Genomic DNA, 23155 nt, shown 5'->3' with positions numbered 1-23155 from the left:
CTACAATAAATCAAAAAAATCAGCTGGGCGTGGTGGCGCATGCCTGTAATTCCGGCTACTCGGAAGGCTGAGGTGGAAGGATCGCCGGAGCCCAGCAGGCCGAGGCTGCGGTGGCCGGGAGCGGCCACTGCACTCCAGTGTGGGCGACAGAGTGAGACTCCAACTCAAAAAAAAAAAAAAAAAAAAAAAAAAAAAAACGTAAAAATAACCTGGGCTTGGTGGCTCAGCCTGTCATCCCAGCACTTTGGGAGACCGAGGTGAGTGGATTGCCTGAGCCTGCGGGTTCGAGACCCGCCTAGGCAACTTGGCAAGACCTCGTCTCTACAATAAATCAAAAATTAGCCGGGCGTGGTAGCGCGCGCCTGTAGTTCCAGCTACTCGGAAGGCTGAGGCGGAAGGATCGCCAGAGCCTTCTGCCACTGCACTCCAGTCTGGGCGACAGAGTGAGACTCCAACTCAAAAAAAAAAAAAGTAAACATAGGTTCGAAGTTGGTTGGGCATGGTGGCTCATTTAATCCCAGTACTTTGAGGTTGAGGCATAAGAATTGCTTAAGACCAGGACTTCAAGACAGCCTGGGCAACATAGTGAGGCCCTGTCTCTACCAGAAAGTAAAAAAAAAAAAAAAAAAGTGGCATATGCCCAGTAGTCCCAGTTATTTGGGAAGCTGAAGCAGGATGATCGCTTAATCTCAGGAGTTCGAAGCTGCATTAAACTATGGTTGTGCCACTGCACTCCACCCTGGGCAACAGAGTGAGACCTTGTCTCTAGAAATAAATTTTAAAAAAAATATTAAAAATGACTGGGTGCAGTAGTTCAAGTCTGTAATCTCAGCACTTTGGGAGGCTGAGATGAGAGGATTGCCTAAACCCATGGGTTCGAGACCAGCCTGGGCACTTTGGTGAGAACTCATCTGTGCAATAAATAAATAATTAATTAATTAACTGGGCGTGGTGGCACGTGTCTGTGGTTCCAGCTACTTGGAAGGCTGAGGCGGAAGGATCACTCGAGCCCAGCAGGTCAAGGCTGCGGTAGCTATGAATGTGCCACTGCACTCCAGCATGGGCAACAGAGTGAGATTCCAACTAAAAAAAAAAAAAGATTAAAAATGAATACAAACTATAGACCAAACCCAGCAGACAGCCACATCCTCAGGCACTGTGAAGGGTTAATCCCCGACTGTGAGGCTTTTAGGCTACCCTTCCTGACTTGTTTCCCAGAAGTAAACCTAAGAGTGTTGTCTAGACCCCAGAGATTTAAGATGCCATGGAAAGATGGAGACATGCTCCAAATTCCTTATTGTTGCTGAAAGATGCAATGGTAAAAATTCTACAGTGGATGTGCCTATCAGGAGACCAAAGGTCTTGGAATCTTCCAGTTTCCGTGGAATGTGTTTATTGAACACCTCTCTGTGCCACACACCATGCTGCATACCGGGACGCCCAGGTCCATCAACAAAGCAAGCTCACTGCTTATGGTGAGAGACTTGAAGATATTATAGGGATCAGCACACAATGGAAGGAGAGGTCAACTCTATTGGGGACAGGTAGAGACTCGCCAAAGTGTGTTCTCTTGCCAGAGGTAACTTCATCTGGGCTTTGAAGAGTGAGTGGGATTTATTAGATGGGGAGGAGGAAGAGGCACGTACAAGATGGCAGGGCAGGAAGGGAAGGCAGGATTTCCGGGGAACGATGGAAAGTGACTGGGAACACGGGTCTGGAGCCCAGGAAGGCGGAGGTCAGGAGTGTGCTTTTGGAAATTTCTTGCAGGCTGGGGAGGTCTGGGATATGCAGGTGGGAATCTCAGAGGGACAGAGGACTGGACAGGAATCTTGGCTTCTCACGTGTAGGGGGTGGGAAGAGGACAGGGCTCCACCACAGTAACCAAAGGGGGGAAGAGAAGGAGGCGAGTGAACCGAGGGAGGATGGGGTTTCCTGAAAGAAGGGGTTACCAGCTGGGCAGGAGTGCAGAGAAAAACATGGCGGTTGAGTAAGAGGGGCGGATAAACTGGGAGTGGGTTGCCTGTGGGTGCTCTTCATGACTGGTGAGCCATGGCTGGTCAGAAAGAAGCCCCCAAGTCCCTGAGCTGGGGCGGGGAGAGCTTGTGCTTGGGTCTGCCCGACTGTGTCTTCTCCTCTGTCCCCTGGAGCCAGAGCACGCTTTGGTGCGTGAGCCCAGCCTGAATGCTTGGTTCTGCATTTGTACATCTGCCTTGAGGAACTTGCCTCGAAGGTTTGGAAAGGTTGAGGGGTTTGACACGTGGCATTTTTGGACGTTTATTTGACAAGGGAAAAACAACTGAGCTGTACTGGATTTAAAAGGATAGGACTGACGATCTAGACTGACGTTAAAATAATTGAGAAAACAATTTGTTTAATGAATAAGAAGTTGACATTAGATTTGCACTTCAAGGTGGAAGTTTAAAATAAAAGAGAGCATTTTGGTACCGGGCTGTTCATTGCAGAATTATCTGCAATATCAAAATGGAAGGCAACATAAATATTCAACAGGAAGGCGGTGACTAAACAAATTGCAGTTGTCGCGAGGGGTGTTGCTTCTAGGACTCCCCTTGGATTTCCAAATTGCTCAAGTCCCTGATGGAAAATGGCGTCATATTTGCATCTAACCTGCACTTCTGTCTGGGTACTTTAAATCTTCCCTAGATTACTAATCATGCCTAATGGAATGTAAATGTTATGTAAATAGTTGTACTGTATTTTGTTCTTATTATTTTTGTTGTTCTGCTATGTTTTTATTGTCCCCCCCCCAATATTTTCTATCCACGGTTGGTTGGCTGAATTTGTGGATGTGAAACCCATGGATATGGAGACCCGACTGTATACTATATTCATAGAAAGAAAGAACAAAATGTTTATTAACCTGGGATAATCCTCCTGGTACAGTAAGTGCAAAAAAGTAGGATCTTTCTCTAGCTGGTGGGATTAAAGGTGACTGTCTCTTTTTATCCATTTCTGAATTTGTCAAATTCTCTAAAATGAGTATGCATCACCATTATTATTATTTTGAGTGGGAGGGGTCTCACTCTTGTCATCCTGGCTGGAGTGCAGTGGCACGATCAAGGCTCACTGCAGCTTCGACCTCCTGGGCCCAGGCAATCCCCTGCTTCAGCCTTCTGAGTTGCCGGGATTATAGCTTGGCTGACTTTTTAAGTTTTTGTGGAGATAGGGTCTTGCTATGCTACCATGCTAGTCTTGATCTTCTAGGCTCAAGCAATCCTCCCGTCTTGGCCTCCCAAAGCACTGGAATTACAGGCTTGAGCCACCATGCCTGGCCAAGCATGCATCGTTTTTTTTTGAGTTGGAGTCTCACTCTGTCACCCAGACTGGAGTGCAGTGGCCGTCCCGGCCACCACAGCCTCTACCTGCTAGGCTCCGGCGATCCTTCCAGGTAGCTGGAACTACAGGTGCGCACTACCACGCCTGGCTAATTTTTTGATTTATTGTAGAGATGAGGTCTCGCCAAGTTGCCCAGGCGGGTCTCGAACCCGTGGGCTCGAACAATCCACTCACCTCAGCCTCCCTAAGCGCTAGGATTACAAGCTGAGCGACCGAGCCCGGCTGCATGCATCATTTCAATCATGGGAACAACAGGGCAGCTCAGCAGGGCTTTATTTATTTATTTATTTGAGTTGGAGTGTCACTCTGTCACCCAGACTGGAGTGCAGTGGCCGCTCCCGGCCACCGCAGCCTCGACCTGCTGGGCTCCGGCGATCCCTCCGCCTCAGCCTTCCGAGTAGCTGGAATTACAGGCGCACGCTACCATGCCTGGCTAATTTTTGTGTTATTGTAGAGATGAGGTCTCGCCAAGTTGCCCGGGCGGGTCTCGAATCCGCGGGCTCAGGCAACCCACTCACCTCGGCCTCCCAAGGCGTGGGATTACAGGCTGAGCCACTGGGGCAGGGCTTTATATGCAGGTGGTGAGGGGGGAAGGTCCCAGGGTTCCTGGTTGGGGGACGCAGCTCAAGTGCATCTGTTTCCAACTGGTCTTGTGACAGGGGACAAGTCCTGTGACCTCTGGGAGAGGCCTTCATTTCTCACTGAGTCTGGCCTGGAGTGGAGAGGGAGAAGATGGTCAGGGAAAGGGAGGACCTACCTCCAGGTCGAAGCTGTCCAGGGCTGGGCGGAGCTTCTCCCGGCAGGTGAGACAGTCCCTCTGACAACTGCTGAAGACGCTGGGGAGGAGGCTGGGCAGCAGGAGGACACAAAGCAGGACTTTCATGGTGCAAGAGCAGCAGGAAGCAGGATGCTGGAATACACGCAAGGGGGCGTGGCAGTCAGCACAGGCATTCTCGGGGTGCTGGTCAGGGCTGGAGACCCTGCCCCAAGGGGTGCAGGGCAAACACCCCGCAGCCAGGGGCCTCAGAGTCACCTCCCGGAGTGTGGATTGTCGCGGGCACAGGTGACCCGGCCCCTTCACCCAGACCCAATGCTCATGCACCGGCTAGTGTCTGGGTTCCTGGGGCGAGCACCCTAGGGACTCCTGCCACCCGGCTGGACTTGATGCCGCAAGAGAACTTCTGGGAGCCGCTTTGGGGGTAGAGGCAGCTTTCCTGGGAGCCAAAGGCATCGATCTGCAGCCTTCTAGTGTGCGACCTCAAGTCGACTTCTCTGAGCCTTAGTTTTCATAGCCATAAATCGGCCACGGGGTACTTACCTTGTTATATATAGGGCCATCGTGAAGATGAAATGAGATCCGTAAGAGAAGTTTTGCAATGTGAGATGAGTAAAATATGAGATTTATTAGCGATGTATAGGCTCCCTCTCACCCCCCCCCCGGCCTTCCCTGCCTTGGCCAGGAATGCCTCAAGCCCCGAATTCTCTCTTCCAGGAAGCTTCTGCAGGAAGCCTTGAACTCCTGGGCTCAGGTGATCCTCCTATCTCCTTGTCCGTTATCCCCACTAGATGTGAGCTGGTGCTAGGGCCTGAACGTTTGTGTCTCCCCCAAATTCCTATGTTGAAACCATAATCCCCAGGGTGATGGTTTAGGGGGACGGGGCCTTTGGAAGATGATAATGTCAGGAGGGTGGAGCCCTCATGAATGGGATTGGTGCCCTTATAAAAGCCCCAGAGAGCTCCCTCGCCCTACTGCCCCATGAGGACACGGTGAGAAGGGGCCATCTATAAACCAGGAGATGGGCTTCCCAGACACTGAATCTCCAGGCACCTTGATCTTGGACTTCTCAGCCTTAAGGACCGGGGGAAGGAAATTTCTGTTGTTTATAAGCCACCTAGTCTATGATCTTTTGTTCCAGCAGCCCCAACGGATGAAGACAGCTGGCTTCCTGAGCAAAGGACCACAGTGTTCGCCTTGGTATTTCATGCCAAGCACAGGACCTGGCATGTGGAATTATGTACTGAAAAATGAACGAAGAATCTCTCCTAAGATAGTAGCTCCAATGATTAAATGATTAGTTAGCCAACTCAGCAGTTTATAGTCTTTATGCAGGATTGCCTGAAAGGTGTACAGTTTTTCCTTTTTTTTTCTGAATTGGGGTCTCACTTTGTTGCTGGAGTACCGTGGCGTGATCATGGCCTTGAACTCCTGGGCTCAGGTGATCCTCCTATCTCAGCTTCCTGAGTAACTGGGACTACAGGCATGTTCCACCACATCCAGATGATTTTATTTTATTTTATTTTATTTTTGTGGAGACGAGGTCTCGCTATCTTGCCCAGGCTGGTCTTGAACTTCTGACCTCAAGCAGTCCTTTTACCTTGGCCTCCCAAAGTGGTAGGAATGGTAAGCCACTGTGCCCAGCCTGTTTCTCCTTAAAACTGATCTTTTGAACAAAATTCCTGAATCAGAAAGCTATTTTCTTGGACTGCTTCATTTTGAGTCTCTGTAGAACCATCTCTACTTGGAAGATTAAACAAAAATGGGAATAAAGAACTTTCTGGAAATGTAAATGTTCTTGATTGAGACCACAGGGGTGTCTAAGTATTTGCCAAAACCTGTCGAATTGTACATTTAAATTCTGTGCATTTCACTGTATGCACATTTTCCTTTAATAAAGAGTTCAGTGTAGAAAAGCAAAACTAGCAGGGAGGACCCAAATAAACTGGAATTATCTTTTGGGAGGTGGGTCCCTTGAAGACAGGCTTCTCCTGCTAGGTGAGTGCCCTGGGAACCCGTCGGCATCAATGTACTAGCTGGCATTGTTGTGAGAGGTTGCGTTTGGCTTCAGTGAATCTTTTTTTAGAGCCTTTCAACACGTTTGCCCATTTCATGATGGGTGATTTACAAGCGTCCCTGCCCACACCACACTGACTGTTCAGCAGATTTGGGCCCAAAATGGCATGACCCCTGTGTCCCACCTTTCTTATTCCCCCGATCTTGCCCCGACCACATTTTTTTTTTGTTGCCCCGGATGAAAAAAGTCCTCAAAGGGAAATGGTTTTGCTGATATGGAAGAGGTGAACCGAAAAACAGCAGAAGCACTAAAAGGCATCAAAAGTGATGAGCTCAAAAACTGCTTTGAGCCGTGGAAAAAGCATCTCGATAGGTGTATTGCATCAAACGGAGAGGACTTTGAAGGGGACTGAAGTTGAGACATGTAAGAATAAGTACACAATTTCTGTAAATACATCTCTGGTGTTTTGGGTCCCCTCCTCATCATTGCCTTTGTTGCTTTTTTCAACAGGCGATGTGGAGACAATGTTTGAGGTCTCGCTACTCCAAGGCGGCCTGCAGACCCGCTGGGATCTTGTTAGAAATGCAGACTCCTGGGCCCCATTCCCGAACTACTTGCTTCTGGCAAGATTCCCAGGAGACGTACAGCAGTGCCGAAGTGTGAGCAGCCCTGGCGTGAAGCGCAAGCCAATCGGAAAAAGGAGGGGACCTGCCGCTGAAGTCACCCGATGGCCGTGTCGGGAGGCCACCCCAACCCTTCATCGATGCATCAGCAAAGCGTTTCACACCAGAAGAGGCACAACTATAGGGCTACTCGGTCCATGTTCATCAAATCAGTGAGTAGACATTGGAGATGGCTTTTCAAAACGAGTAAGAGTTTGCCAGGGGACAGAGAAGACGGCATTTGAGAGACCCAGGAGACAGCGCTGAGAAGTCAGGATCAGAGCCTGTGAGGGGTAGAGAGCAGACAGGTGTACCAGGCCCCTACCCACATGCCCTGAGGTAAGTACCGCCGACAGGGAGGCAGGGAGGCTGGACCCAGACAGCAGACTTCAGCTCATCAGGATTCTTTTTTTTTCTTTTGAGTCAGGGTCTCACTCTGTCACCCAGGCTGGAGTGCAGTAGCATGATCATGGCTGCCGCAGCCTCGACCTGCTAGGTTTAGGCAATCCTTCCACCTCAGCCTCTCGAGTAGCTGGGACTACAGGCGCGCACCACCACACCTGGCTAATTCTTTGATTTATTGTAGTGACAAATTCTCGCCATGTTGCCCAGGCTAGTTTCAAACTCCCGAGCTCAGGCTATCCTCCTGCCTTGGCCTCCCAAAGTGCTGCATGCATTACAGCCATGAGCCACGGTGCCTGGCCTCAACAAGTTCTTGATACCCAAAGAAATCAAGCTCTACCCTACAGATAGCAAGATGCCTCGGGCTAACGAATAGCGAACACAAACATCGACATAAGCAAATGTAGAGCAAAGGCCATTTGCGATGTGAATTTTCCTCCTCAATTCCACGGGCCAGTGCCTTAGTTGAGATTTATTGCCCTGGTTATTGGAGTAGCCTCCCAATGAGCCCACCTAACGATCTGGCCGCCCTCCCAGCCATCTCCAGATCTGCTGATGTCATTTCACGTTTCACCTAATTCGATAACCCCCCTGGCTGTCAGGAGGAATTCCAAGGACTGAGCTTCGCACTGGCTCCTGCTGTCACCGTGGCAGCGTCTCTCGTCTTGGCGGATCACTTCGCGTTCCAGGCCGGCTCTTAGTGTCATTGCATGTTGGCACGTGTTCTCTGTGTCCAGCACGATTCCCTCTGGGAAGGCCTCTCCACCCTCTGCTGCCCTGGCATCTGGAGGCAGCACGTTCTAGCGGGAGGCCAGTGGGTCTCGGGTGCCCCGTCTATCAAAACGGGCAAAGCAGACCCACATGGCAGAGGGGTCGTGCTGTGTGTTTTCTTCTCTGCTTGGGACTTCAGACTACCTGAGTTCGATTGCTTCTGCCACCTGCCAGCTGCACTTAACTCTCAGTCCCTCATCTGTGAAAACGGGGTGATAATACCTCTCTCACAAGACGATTAGCAGGTTAATGTCTGTAAGCAGTTAAAATAGCACCTGGCACATAGTAAGAACTCTATAGAAGCTTATGAGAGAAGGAAAGAGCCCAGCACAGAGCACTCACTCTATAATACTTTTACCGTCTCTCATGGCACTTAGCACATGCCACTGTAAACTTGGACTTGTATATCTTTCTCTCACTGGACTGTGACTTCCTGGAGGTCAGAGATCACGTTCTCTGTATTCTGAGCACAGAGTGATGCTTAGAAAGAGCTCAATAGGCGTTTGACAAATGACAATGGAGTATCTCAGGAGCTCTTTCTCCTCTTCAGCAAATAGAGAGTTGAAGAGTGCCAGGAGTGGTGGTGTACGCCTATTGTCCTGACCCTTTGGGAGGCCAAGGTGGGAGGATCGCTTGAGGCCAGGAGTTCGAGACCAGCCTGGGCGACATAGTGAGACCTCATCTCTACAAACAAATTTAAAAATTAACTGGGAGTAATGGCGCATGCCTGTAGTCCCAGCTACTCGGGAGGCTGAGGCGGGAGGATTGCTTGAGTCCAGGAGCTCTGGGCTGTAGTGTGTTATGCCAATCTGGTGTCTGCACTGAGTTTGGCATTCATCTGGGGGCCTCCTGGGAAAGCTGGGAAGTTTCTAGGAGCCTCCCTGGGGACCCAAGATGTTCCTGGCACAGGGCTGCTTTAGGACCCGTGTCACCGACAGAGTGTCGTTAGGGAACGCTCCCGTTTGAAGGGAGAGAGGTAGGAGCTAGTTTTGTCCCATAGCAAAGCAAGATGCCATCTTGAGCTGGAACTCCGCCACACGTTCTGGTAGAAGCCTGGCTGCAGACAGCCAGCAGGTGCGGAATAGCATGAGCTGCTGGCCTGCGCAGGCTCGGTGGGTGTGGGTGGTCGAGCCACGAACACTTCCTGCTTTCGGGACCTACGGAAGAGAACTGTAGCCCGTTTCAAACAGCCATCGTGCAGTGCAACTGTGTTAGAACACAAGCCAGCCCTCCACTGCGGACTGGCCAAGTCTTTCATTTATTTAATCTGAGAAAGGCCTTGACACCGCTTGTTCTACCAAGTCTCCATCTTTCTAGTCTGGGCTCCTTTTGGTGGAGCTCGTCCAGAACTGGGTGGCTGTGCCCTCTGCGGCCACTTGGTGGCAGTGACGTATGTCGCAGAAGAGAGGGAGGGGAGGAAGAGAGGGGCCGTGTGCTTCCTGCCCAAGACGGGGCTGCACATCGCTCTGTGCGCACCGGCTGCGCCAACACGTTGTGCCCGGTGCGCACGAAATGCTCTCAGGCCAAGGCTTTTCCATGAACTTCATGACCCGAGGCAACCCGCACATTTGGGAAACGTTTTGGGGGTTTGACGTTGTTTTCTCAGATTCTGGGTAACAGGATCTGGGGGTTAGGGGAGGAGGGAAGATGAGCTCCTGCAACACGCAACGGTGCCTCATCCCATGGCTCTCCCGTGTGGGAAGTGCGGGGCCCCTGTGGCTTGGCACTTGGGGAGCCCTCGTCCATGTAGTTGGCTCCAGCCAGGCTCTCCCTGTGGGTCAGGTCAGGGCACACTCACCTTCCAGACCCCACTCTCCCTCTGTTCTCTCTCCCCCCTCACTTATTTATTTTTAACTTTTCATTTTCGTTTTGGCCGAGACAGGGTCTCGCTATGTTGCCCAGGCTGGTCTTGAACCCCTGGCCTCAAGCGATCCTCCTGCCTTGGCCTCTCAAAGCGCTGGGATTACAGGTGTGAGTCACTGCCCCTGGTCCTCCTCGCTTTTAACAAGCGACTCCACCGATTATTTGGAAACCACCAGCTCTTGATGCTCTGCCTTCTTTCCCGCAATTCACAGAATCCGCAAAATGGGAACGACCACACAGTCCCATCCTGCAGGTGGCTGGCAAGCTAAAATGAACGAAAATTCAAAATACATGTACGTGTCCTTATAAAGGGAATGACATTCTATACGCTTTGATGCTCCTCACAATACCCAGTATGATTGTGTTCTAGGCTGAATTAGATTTTGAACTTTGAAAACTCAGCAGGAGGTTCTTTTTTTTTTTTTGAGTTGGAGTCTCATTCTGTGGCCCAGACTGGAGTGCAGTGGCCGCTCCCGGCCCCCGCAGCCTCGACCTGCTGGGCTCCGGTGATCCTTCTGCCTCAGCCTTCCAAGTAGCTGGAACTACAGGTGCACGCTACCAGGCCCGGCTAATTTTTTTTTTATTTATTGTAGAGATGAGGTCTCGCCAAGTTGCCCAGGCAGGTCTCGAACCCGCGAGCTCAGGCAATTCACTCACCTCGGCCTCCCAAAGCACGGGATTACAGGCTGAGCCACTGAGCCCGGCTAGGAGGTTCTTTTTAAAAAAAAATTTTAAAGATGTGGGGGATAAAATTCGGATTGAGATATACAAGTGATCATCATACAGGTAAAGTTTGGGCCTCCCTTTGGTCCCCACTCTGCCTGGTTTGAGATCAGTTACCCTATTGATGTTATGTGCCCCCTGCCCCTCCCCTGGCAGTTTCCCGCTACTGCCAATCCCTTTCTTATAGTATTATGGTAAATGTTCAGTTGTTCGCTTGTGAGTGAGAACATGTAGTACTCAGTTCTTTGTTTCTGTGATAGATCACTGAGTATGACAGACTCTAAATCCATCCAAGTGGCGGAGAAGTCCAGGAGGTTTTCATCTTTAAGAAGTCTTGATTATATCAATGTCAATGAAAATGAACGTGAGTAGTTACCTAATTCAAGAGTTATATTTATGTTTAAACCTTACCCTGTGGAACTGTGTGATTGTGGGCAGGTTATTTCATCTCTGTGAGTCTCAGTCTTCTCAACTGTGAAATGGAGATGATGACAGGTTGTTGTTTTTTATTTTATTTTATTTTATTTTGAGTTGGAGTCTCACTCTGTCGCCCAGACTGGAGTGCAGTGGCCGCTCCTGGCCACCGCAGCCTCGCCCTGCTGGGCTCCAGCGATTCTTCCGCCTTAGCCTTCCAAGTAGCTGGAACTACAGGCACGCGCTACCATGCCCGGCTAATTTTTGAATTATTGTAGAGACAAGGTCTCGCCAAGTTACCCGCAGGCTCAGGCAATCCACCCGCCTCAGCCTCCCAAAGCTGGGATGACAGGCTGCGCCACCGAGCCCATCCTGTTTTTTGTTTATTACACAACAATAGTGACCATCAGTAAGTAAAAGTTACCTCTGGAGATTTCCATGACTTATTTTGTGCTTGGTGAACCAAGCTCAGCTGACACCTCCATGTGGCAATACAATAATCTGGGCACTTTGTATTGATGCTCAATTGTGTTTTATTTTGGTAATGACACCTCATAAATTTAATCGTGCCTTGCTGTTTATAAAGATAAAATACCACTATGGTTTGGCCTTAATCTATTTGCCTATAATCTTGCTTCTAAGGACAATATAATTAGTTGCTTATCTGTTTGGAAGATTACGTACGCGGCATTAGCCGAAGCTAAACCTTAATTGAGTTTTGCCTTCTGACCTATGAGAAAGCCTGTAATTATGGTGCTCCTAGCAGAGAGAGAGCGCAAGGACTTCCGAGAGCAGCTATACCTCCATCCTTCTTACCAACCCCGAATAAACTATTCTTTACAGCTTACAAAGGATGTTTATATGCATATACAGCCCTACAATCTAGGGTCCATATCAACCCCCTTTACAAGAAGAGTATAAACTCACAGAGGTTAAGCAACTTGCCTGAGATCATCCAGTTTATCAATAGCAGAGCCAGGACTTAAACTGAGGTGCTTAAACTCCAAATCGTGTGTGCTGGGAAACCGTGAACTCCACATCTTCTTTCTGCTTTGGGAGGGTCGACAAATTCTGGTGGAATCTCATTGCGATGGATGCATTTGTATTTAATAGTGATCACATGACCATCCCATTTAGAATGCCACATGCCAGGCGCTGTACTCATTGCCTTATAAGAATCCACTCTAGGGGGTCAGTGCTATTACCCCCATTTTTTGGGGTTTGAGTTGGAGTCTCACTCTGTCGCCCAGACTGGAGTGCAGCGGCCGCTCCCGGCCACCGCAGCCTCGACCTGCTGGGCCCCGGCGATCCTTCCGCCTCAGCCTTCCCAGTAGCCGGAATTACAGGCATGCGCTACCACGCCCGGCTGATTTTTTGATTTATTGTAGAGATGAGGTCTCGCCGCCCAGGCGGGTCTCGAACCCGCGGGCTCAGGCCATCCACTCACCTCAGCCTCCCAAAGGCGCGGGATGACAGGCTGAGCCACCGAGCCTGGCCTATTACCCCCATTTTATGGTTGAGCAGACTGAGGCTTAAAGAGCAGGCATAACTTGAGTGGCAGAGTTGGGTCTCGTGTGTGACCACACCTCTCCATGACCTCTGCAGCTGTCTGTCTGCCTGGGTGTAGTGAACTCATTCTGAGAACCTCCTCCAGTCCTGATCTCTGGGCTCCCCCTCTCTGATGACAACCTCTTTACTGTTGCCTCTTCCCAGTTCACGGAGGAATCTCCCATTGCCCACCAGCTGCACATCCATTGGAAGAAAAATGAGTCTTCCATACACCCATTTCTTTGACCCATTACAGCAAGACTCCAATACGAAACGTGAGCGTGTTCACCAGCCATGACCCAGGGAGGCTTTCTTACTCCTTTTTCCTCTTCTAACAGATACACTTACACTTAAAATGTCTCTCTTTTGCTCTAAATTTCCACCTGTGAAGAGGGAAATGGCCTAGAGGAAGTAAAGGACAAAATAACTGGCCTAACCTACAAGGTCAAGAACTCCCCAGACTGGGCATAATGAGTGAGCGAGAGCCCCGTGCTTGGGTTCTAGATCTGGCTCAGTTGTTACCTGTGGGTTTGTTTTTTGTTTTTTGTTTTGAGTTGGAGTCTCACTCTGTCGCCCAGACTGGAGTGCAGTGGCCGCTCCCGGCCACCACAGCCTCGACCTGCTGGGCTCCGGCGATCCTGCCGCCTCAGCCTTCCAAGTAGCTGGAACTACAGGCGCGCACTACCATGCCCGGCTAATTTTTTTTTGGATTTATTGTAGAGATGAGGTCTCGCCAAGTTGCCCAGGCGGGTCTTGAACCTGCGGTCTCAGTCAATTCACTCACCTTGGTCTCCCAAGGCGCGGGATTACAGGCTGAGCCACCGAGCCCGGTTGGTTTTTTTTTTAAAGCAAGATTTATTGAGAGGACAGAAAAGCTTCCACAGTGGGAGGGAACCTGAGGGGGTTGCCCACCTGTGGGACTTTAAGTAAGGTCCTTTCTCTCTCTGGACCTCAGTTTCTCCTTCTGTAAAAAGAGGCAGTTGGATGAGATGGTTAATATTCTTTGATTTTTATGAATGACCAGACACGTGTCCTCTCCTAGTAAAGGGACACAAGAAAGGAGGGAGAAGGGAAGAGGGAAGGGAGATGAGGACTTCTTGGGAAGCAGCTTTGGGACAGAGCAGAACAGGCCATGCAAAGGGCGTCAAAGGGCAAAAAAACATGTTCCTTGAAGGCTGCCACCAAGTTGGAAGGCAGCACTCTTAACTTCCTGGCTCTGGTCCATGATTCCACACATACTGTCAAAATAATTTAAATAGATTTTTGAAAGCTTTTGATTACTTTCAACTGGGTGCATTGGCATGCACCTGTGATCCCAGCTCCTCGGGAGGCTGAGGCATGAGGACTGCTTGAGTCCAGGAGTTCAAGACCTGCCCGGGCAAGATAGTGAGACTTCATCTTAAAAGGGAGAGAAAAGGAAAAAAAGGCTTTTATAATAAAATGACTCGATGTTCTCTTCAAAAAGATGGGAAAACACGGACAAGCAGAGTGCGAAGCATCTAGACCAACAGTCTTCAAACGTCTTTAGCTCTGTCCTTTGAGCAATCTGTTTTGAGCACACCGTCCCCGTTTATTTATGTTGTATACATGATAAAGCTCACTGAAGTATAAATTAAGACAGGTAAGATAAAAAAGAAAGTCTCCATTTCCCGAAGCCCAGTGTATGGCCAGCCGGCCGGCAAGCCCCTCAAGGGACCACCGGCAACGATGGGTTCGGAGGACGCCCGAGGCTGTGTGTGCCTGCCATTGGCTCCGCGCGGCTCCTGTTAGGAATGCCACACACACGTTTCTTGGCTGAATGAATGAAAGGATGAATGGGTGCGGGGGTGGGGGAAGATCGCAGGCCAGTGGGGGAAGAGGGGAGGTTGGCTCTGAGCCATGGTGGGAGGGCAGAGCCCTGGTCTCGGCGCTGTGCTCCACCCCCCAGGCTGGGCCCTTCGGGGCTGGCGCGGTGGGCGCTTCTGCAGTGCTGAATTGGCTGCCAGTATTTCGAAAAGCCACAGGACCGCGGAAAGTCAAGACTGAAAAGCGATGACAGCCTGTCCAGGGGGATGCCCAGAAAAGCAGCCTGCCCCCCAATCTCACCACTGGTTTGTGGTTAGAAGGAAAGCTTCGTGTGAGGTAGTGATATTTAATAAAAGCTTTTAGGAAATCCAGTTTGCCTAGAGAGTTCCCAGCAATTTAAGCCACTGCAAGCTATTGTCAAGATGACTTCCGTTTTCAGAAAAGGGCCCAGCCCTTTCCTAAGATATATGTGGCGTCCAGCCACACACGAACACACGAGGTTTCAGAGGTTCCTTCATGGGCTTTGGGGGCTGTGGAGCTGGGCGGGGAGTGAAGACCGCTGAACCACGTCAGTGCAAGTGTAGAATGTTCACCTGAAACACCGTATTCCTACCCATGTGTGTGTAGCAGCATGAAATAAGCATGTAGACAGATTTAGCTCAGTGTGGCACATAGTAGGTTTCCAGAAATGTCAGTTCCTTTGCCTTCCCTTTGTGTGTTTGTCTGGGCAGCTACCTCTGTCTTCAAAGCCCTAACCCATCCAAATTCCATCTTCTTCCCATGTGGTAGAATTCCCGGAATCCCTGGGGCAAGCGCCCCTTACCCAAAATTCCTCCAGCAATCCCTCTCTGGGCTGTGCAGTTATGGACTTCACGACACCCAACCTTGCATGGTCCTCTAGCTGTCTCGAGTGTTTGTACATAAGCGCCCATGGACATGATGGAAAGATGCCCTGGAGCCAGAAGGGCTCGGCTCAGTCCCGTCCCTGCCGTGTACTGAATAAATCATTTAATCTCTCAGCTTCGGTTTTTCCCAACTGCAACGTGGAGATAATAACACCACCTCACAGGGCTGTTGCTGGGGAAAATGGGTGTGAAAGTGCCTAAATCGTTGTACAAATGTAAAGTGCTGTTATTATCACCTCTGTTGAATCTACTGGAGCGCCTCTCCTGCCTGGTGGAGTGGAGATGATAGATACCTGATTGATTGAGTACGGAATAGCTTGGTGACAGCTCCCGTCACAGGCTCCAGGGAGCACGGATGTGCGCCTGATCCTGCAATTACTCCCTTCATTGACAATGCAAAATCTCCGGCATGTTCTAAATCCCTAAACACCCGCAGCCTTCAGTCGATAAAGCAGGGGTTACTGCCCTGCAGAGGACAGAAATGCATCCCCTAAACGCCCCTAGGTTGCAACACAGCGCCTCTGAGAGGCAGCCCTGGTTGGCACGTGGACAGGTAGAAGCCATTCCTTTGACTAAGGTGGTATTGGGGACACTCTCTGGGGAGCCTCCCTGGCAGAAGACTCAGCAAGCCCGAAGGAGCCTGTAGTCAAAGGTATCACAGAATCAGTGGAAGCTCGTGGAAGACTTTCTGCCACACGTTGCAAATCAGAAAAAGGCAACAGCCACCGGCAGGCAGTGGGATAGAGCAGCATTTTCTTTGGGAGGTTTTGATAAGAAGCCAGGCAGTTACTTTTTCCCCTGTGCTGAAAACTCTGGTTTGGGCTTGCTGGCGGATGCCGCGCAGAGCTCATCTTTTGTTAGTCTGCCGAACAATGTTATTGGTTATAATTGGGGCAATTACGGGCTGCTCGAGGAAGCTAAACACAGATGTTGAAGCCCAGGAGCAGGGTATTCAAGTCCAGAGCGGCTTGCTTTAAATAGTCCACTTCCCGAATCATCCTGCCTGACTTGAAATTCCCCCAGAACTTGCCCGCGTTGAGTGAGACGGGGGAGGAGGGGTTGGGAAGGACAGCAGAGCCGCCCGAAGAGGAAGAGAACAAGCAGGAGGCTGAGACAGGGGAGCTGCGACTTGTGAACGGAGCCCTGCGTGCGACCTGGCAGAGACCTCTAGGTGGGGTAGCCGGGCCGGGGGACAGCGGTGTCTAGCGAGACAGGAGCCCACGAAATGACGCGGGTCCGGGAGACCAAGGTCACGCCCGCAGAAAATCTCTCCGGAATGCACACGCGGTGGCCGCGCTTGGCGAGGCGGACAGGTGGGACACAACCCCCAGGTCTGGCGGGTGCGCACATCAGCAGCGGCAGTTTCCATTGGGGGCATCAGGGAGAAGCTTCCCTGCGGATTGGAAACTCGCATCCGAGCGGCATCAAGTTCAGTGGCATGTAGAGAACCAGCCTGCACACGCGTCGGGGGAGGAAAGGAAGCCCCAGAGGGAAAACGCTCGCGAGGGGACCAGGGTCTGGAAAGACGAGCCCCTTCCCAAGGACCCGGCCCTCCTTGACCTCACTCAAGCAGCCACCTCCTCTCAACACAGAGCAACCACAAGAAGGGGCCACAGTTGGGAAACAAAACTTTTCCTCCTTTCCAAGTTCAGCTCTGCCTGCTTCTGCCTCTGTCTTGGAGATTAAAAAAATAAAGCCTCCCCCCTCCCTCTCCCACCACCCGAGCGCTGAAAATACAATGAATGCCGAAATCACCTCACAATAGGCCAGCAGCATCCACGCCGAACAAAGGGGAGAGCCCTGGTGGCCCTGCCCTCCCGAGGCCACGCGCGGTTAGTCACGGTGGCCGGGGCCGGGGGCCGCGGGCCGCCTGCGGTCGCCTACCTGAGAGCTGTCAGTCCCCGGCTCCCTCGGACGGATGTGAGGCTCGGTTCTGCCGTATCAGCCACACCAGCCTATATAGCCTCCCCCCACGCACAGCCCTCCCTCTCCCTGCCCACCTCGATGACACACACACACGCTGACCCCCTTCATCAAGCAGAGCCTGCGAGCCCTCCTGGCTGTTCCCCCTCCCCCTGGCTCTGCCATCAGACCTGTGACATCCCCACCTCCCCATCCACCCATCCATCCATTCTCAAGCCTGCTGTACCTGGACTCTGCTCAGCCAGGATCCCACAGCTGCCTTCCCTTTGCTTCCAGAGGCACTGCGAGGACTGACAGGAGCTCGGGCAAGTCAGCCAGAGAGACAGGCGCCTGGCGACAGTGACGAGGCAGACCCCAAATCCTGGAGTCTCCTTGAGCAACCTTTTCGCCCGTGGAGTGGAGGATACGAGGCAGCCAGACGGGAGGGGAGCTTCACGCCACGCTCCCACCGGCACGGGGAAGCCCGAGCCGAGCTCAGCCAAGCCCCCTTCCTGGTGGCACTGCCCCTGACCAGGCCACTCAAGGGGGCGGCTCTGCCTGCCACGGGCTGGGTCAGGAGGCATTTCCACAGGTGCCCACAGCATGGCACGCTGCAAAACGCTGAGACTTGAGACTCAGACTGGAGCATCGGAGTGAGGGACTTCTCTTGGTGACCCTGAGGTCCTCCTTCTGCAAAAATGAGTCAAATCCCTGCTGGACGGTTGTGAGTGGAAAAAGGGGACTGTAGCTGGAACACATGAGGCCCTTAATAAATGGTAGGGCTGTTTTCTTTCCCTCCCCTCCCTATTTTCGTACTGATCAGTAACACCTGAATCTAGAAAGCCCATGTCAGTGTCTGGTGTCCCGAAAGAGAGCTTCTAAAGCTGCTTCTGCACTTTAGGGTGTCACCACCAAGCACCCCGGAGGCTAGGGAGCGGTCGAGGCTGCTCTGTTCCTTGCTGTGGGTCCTTCCCTTCCGCGGCTCAGGTGAGGAACGTGCTGCAGGGAGCTAGTTCCTAGTCAGCACAGGCTCGAGGTTTTGATTCTGTAGCACCCTTGGGAGCTCTTCTTTTCCTGGCCCTAGGTGAATGACACCGTGACCCTGTCCTTGGTTTTCCCAAGAGGGTCTAAAATATTCCAGAATCTCAGGAGCTCGAGCACTCACTCGAGTGGTAAGCCCAGCTCTCTTGTCGACCTGGGACTGGGTAGCGAGGGATTGGGGGGAAGCAACTGCCCTGAGTGCTAATGGATGTGGGGTTTCTTTTGGGGGTGATGGAAATGTTCTAGAATTAGATCATGGTGATGGTTACACAACACAGTAAATGTACTAAAAGTCACCAAACTGTATGCTTTAAAATGGTGAAGTTTAGCCAAACACGGTGACTCACGCCTATAATCTCAGCACTTTGGGAGGCGGAGGTGATTGGATTGCCTGAGTCCACAGGTTCGAGACCAGCCTGGGCAACATGGAGAGACCTCATCTCTACAATAAATAAAATAAAAAAAAAAAATAGCTGGGCATGGTGGCAGGAACCTGTGGTTCCTGCTACTTGGAAGGCTGAGGTGGAAGGCTCACCTGAGCCCAGCAGGTCGAGGCTGCAGTGGCCTTGAGCGTGCCCCTGCACTCCAGCCTGGACGACAGAGTAAGACTCCGACTCAAAAAAAAAAAGGTGAAGTTTATGTTATGGGAGTTATATCTCAATAAAAAGAAAATAGCTAAAAAGAAAGAGGAAAGAAAACATCTGTCCAGGTTAAGAGCAACAGGTTATTTTGTTCATTTATTTTTGAGTTGGGTTCTTACTCTGTCACTCAGGTTGCAGTGTCATGATCATGGCTACCACAGTCTCTACCTACTGGGCTCTGGTGATCCTCCCGCATCAGCCTTCCAAGTAGTCGGAACTACAGGTGTGTGCCACCACATCCGGCTAATTTTTTGGTTTATTGTAGAGCAGGGGTCTTGCCGAGTTGCCCAGGCTGGTCTCGATCCCCTGGGCTCCGGCAGTCCTCTTGCCTCCACCTCCCGAAGTGCTGGAATGACAGGCATGAGCTGCCGCACCCAGCAGCAACAGGTTCTGAGAATAAAATTTCTCTGCCCACCTGTGTTCACAGTGGGAGGGCCCAGGAGACTCACATACTCAGAAATCCTCACTTAGCTCTGTGTTGCTTGAACCTTATGCTGTAGGTCAAAGCCATCATTATGAACTCTTTGAGACATCGGCATGTTCGCTGCCTGACACAGGGTCACTTGCATCCTGGGGTACTTTAGGGTTCTGGGCTTGGAGCCTCATGTCATTCATGCGGTGGCAGACGTTGCTGGTGGTCTACTCAATACCCATCCCCCTGTTCTTCCTTGCTAAATAAGCATCCTTGATTTTATTCCAAGAAGCAGTGTGCTCAGCTTTCAGTTTCCCAGCCTTTCTTGCAGTCAAGGGTAGCCAATGAGAATCAAGCTGCAGGTCCTCGGATAGGGCTTCCAGGAAAACTCTTCTACTTTTTATTTATTTTTAGTTGTTTTTTTTTTGAGTTGGAGTTTCACTCTGTTACCCAGACTGGAGTGCAGTGGCAGGCTCCCGGTCACTGCAGTCTCAACCTGCTGGGCTTAGGAGATCCTTCCACCTTAGCCTTCTGAATTTCTGAGTAGCCGGAACTACAGACATGTGCCACCACACCTGGCTAACTTTTTGATTTATTGTAGAGTTGAGATCTCACCAAGTTGCCCAGGCTGGTCTCGAACCCCCAGGCTCAGGCAATCCTCTCACCTCAGCCTCCCAAAGGGCTGGGACCATAGGCATGAGCCACCCATGCCTGGCTTCTTTTATTTTTAATTTAATTTGATTTGATTTAATTTTAATTTTAATTTCTTTTTGAGACAAGGTCCTGCTCTGTCATCTACACTGGAGTGCAGTGGTATGATCATGGCTCACTGCATCCTCGAACTTCTGAGCTCAAGTGACCCTCCCACTTCAGCCTCCTGAGTAGCTGGGACTACAGGTATGTGACAGCACACCTGGCTAATTAAACAAAAAATTTTTTTTCCTGTAGAGATGGTGTCTTGCCATGTTACCCAGGCTGGTCTCAAACCCCTGGTCTCAAGCAATCAATCCTCTTGCCTCAACCTCCCAAAGTGTTGGAATTACAGACACGAGCCACCACAGCCAGCCCAAAAGCTCTCTTAGAGGATGAACTCAGCTAAAGGCCTCTCTCTTATTTGCCTTCCCTCCTTCCTGGAGGAGCACAAATACATTGTCTGGAACTCTAGCAGCTATCTTAGCTCATGAGACAACTTTGAGGATGGAAGCCATGGAAGATGGACCATAAAGAGAAAAGGATTTTGAGTCCCTGTGACTACGGAGGTGACGTATCAATCCTGGATTCAACTTTTTTTTTTCTTAAAAGAAAAACCCCAAACCTTTATTTCAAGTGGCAGTCAGGGTTCAGTTGCCTGTTGCTGCCTAACAAGCCACAGCAAAGCTGTTCATGAGTCTGTAGATGGGGAAGTCCGGCTAGGCTCAGCAGGGCAGCTCTTCTGGCCTCAGCTTGACTCTCTCATGCATCTGCAGTCAGCTGCAGGCCAGACTCAGTAGGTTGACTGGCTGTAAGCTGGGGACCTTATTTCTCTTCCATGTGTCTTTTCCTTCAGGTGTCTCTCCTGTCCCTCTTAGTGTGTTGGCCTGGCATGGGCTCATGGCAAGGCTGAGGTGTAAACACAAGCAAATACAATCAAGCAAGGGAACACACACAAGCATGTGGAACCCCTTGAGGCCTATTTGTGGAGCGGGCACTCCATCACTTTTGCTAAATCTGTTGGTTAAAGCCAGTCACAAGGCTGTCCAGAGCTAGGCTGGGTGGAGAATCCAAAGTCACAGGAGGAAAGAGGGCAGCTATACACGAGCTGTTCATTGGAGCCAGGGAAAACTTTAGCTCTCTATGCTTTCTTTTCTTTCTTTTTTTTTTTTTTTTTTTGAGATGGAGTCTCACTTCATCACCCAGACTGGAGTACAGTGGCACGCTCCTGGCCACCGCAGCCTTGATCTGCTGGGCTCAGGTGATCCTTCCGCCTCAGCCTTCCAAGTAGCTGGAACTACCATGACCGGCTAATTTTTAAAACATTTATTGTAGAGACATGGTCTCGCCAAGTTGCCTGGGTGGGTCTTGAATCCGCAGGCTCAGGCAATCCACTTGCCTTGACCTCCCAAAGCGCTGGGATTACAGGCTGAGCCACTGAGCCCGGCCCCCCTATGCTTTCTATAAGCCACTTATTTGGATTTTCTGCTACATCCTGTGGAAAATCATCTTTTTTTTTTTTTTTTTTTTTTTTTTGAGTGTGGTGCCGCTCTGTCACCTAGGCTGGAGTGCAGTGGCGTGATCATGGCTCATTAAAGCCTCAACCTCCTGGACTCAGGCGATTCTCCTGGCTCAGATTTCTGAGTAGCAGGGGCTATAGATGCGTAATTTTTTTTGTAGACACAAGGTCTTGTTATGTTGCCTAGCCTGGTCTCGGGCCCCTGTGCTCAAGCAGTCCTCCTGCCTTAGTCTCCCAAAGTGTTGGGTTTATAGGCGTGAGCCACCATGCTCAGCGAAAGCCATCTTAAACAATGTTCCTAGCTTTGAGCACCAAGTCATTCCCAGGATGATGGGGTTGAGGGGGAGAAGGAGCAAGAGAGAAAAGTCCTTAGCTTCTCTGAGCTTTTCTTTCCTCATTGACCAAATGGAAGAGTTGAACCCAACAACCTGGATGTGCTCTGTGGATTGAGTGAAACTCCCTGTTGGGTCAGGCTATCTTCTTTGATGGTTGGAGAGGAAGGGCGGAATGCATCCAGGAGGGAGTTTAAATACTGTTGGGTGGGGGTAGCCAATCCTTGAAAAGCACATGCGAGCTGGAAAAGCACAAGTAAACCACACGCCTGCTAGAAAGGGTGCAGACTATGTGGTGTTTGTGAGCGCTTAAAGGCTTTCTCCTTGGCACTAAGTCTTGATGCCAACTGGTCACAGCGCAGCAAGCTGTCCCCTGCTTTTCTGATCGACAAAGACACATTTATTAAAGCGGTTGGCGAGCAAAGGTCACACCGTCTTATTTCTGATGCCTTTGAGGAGGTGGAAGTTCACTCCTGCCCACACCAGCTTGTCATCTTGCAACAGAGAGGCCCAAGCCAGGGGGGCTGCAAGCATTAGACTCCAGTTCCTTCTGACAGGTGAGTTTCGAGGCAGATTGGAAAAGCTCTTGAAACCATCATCAGACGATCTCCGATGAGGGAGGACGAGGGGGAAAGAGCAGCCCTGGCTGAGCCCCATGTTGAGCTCCATATACCTCCACCCACCCAGCAATTTTCCTCTCTTGAAGTAAAGAGCCTCTCTCCTCGCCAGGTATTTGGCTGTTTGGAATTTACTGATTAATTACGGCACCTACCTCCAGTTGGTCTCCTTAGTAACCACGTTAGCAGGGTCCCACAGGAAATGCTGCTTCTTATTTTCAGAGGGCAAACCCTCTTCACATTTTAAAACACCTTTGAGTCGAAACACAGATGAATTTTTTTAAAAAGAGACGCGTACACGCACATTTTCTCTACCACTTTGCATCAACATACGGATGGGCTTTTGAACTATCGGGGGCAAGTTGGACCGTAGTGATCAGCAAGAGCTAGGATTGATTGATTAATTGATTGATTGATTTTTGTGACAGGTTCTCACTCTGTTGTTCAAACTGGAGTGCAGTAACATGATCCTGGCTCACTGCAGTCTGGACCTCCTGGGCTCAAGTCAGCCTTCCACCTCAGCCTCCTGACTAGCTGGGACTACAGGTATGTGCCACCACACCTGGCTATTTTTTTGTGTTTTTTGTAGAGACGAGGTCTTAGTATGCTGCCTAGGCTGGTCTAGAACTCCTGGGCTCATGTGATTCTCCCACCTTGGTCTCCCAAATTGCAGGGATTACAGGCCTCAGCCACCATGCCCACCCCGCCCCCACCCCCAGCTAGGTTTTAAAGGAGGAGTTGGATAAATACAATTTCTTTTTTTTTTTTTTTTTTTTTTTTTG

At 50.6% G+C, this 23155-nt stretch overlaps 1 protein-coding gene across 2 annotated transcripts in view; it reads right to left on the bottom strand.

Moving 5' to 3' along the window:
- PNOC (prepronociceptin) overlaps window positions 1-17431 on the bottom strand; it is a 27697-nt gene extending 10266 nt beyond the window's left edge. The window contains exons 1-2 of one of the 2 annotated variants that reach the window (XM_021716818.1): window positions 17369-17431; window positions 4112-4264 (exon numbers count right to left, since the gene is read on the bottom strand). In XM_021716818.1, coding sequence (XP_021572493.1) covers window positions 4112-4237 — 126 coding nt within the window. In that variant the 5' untranslated portion in view covers window positions 4238-4264; window positions 17369-17431. Of the gene's footprint in view, window positions 1-4111; window positions 4265-17103 lie in introns of both variants that reach the window. The other variant, XM_008066509.2, reaches the window with a different exon arrangement.
- Window positions 17432-23155: the final 5724 nt, after the last annotated feature.

The sequence above is a fragment of the Carlito syrichta genome, unplaced genomic scaffold (assembly GCF_000164805.1).
Source record: "Carlito syrichta isolate Samal-C Ts95f unplaced genomic scaffold, Tarsius_syrichta-2.0.1 Scaffold308976, whole genome shotgun sequence".
In the NCBI taxonomy this organism is placed as follows: domain Eukaryota; kingdom Metazoa; phylum Chordata; class Mammalia; order Primates; family Tarsiidae; genus Carlito; species Carlito syrichta.
Note: the sequence above shows the minus strand (reverse complement) of the source record. Positions and strands in the feature narration are given on the sequence as shown.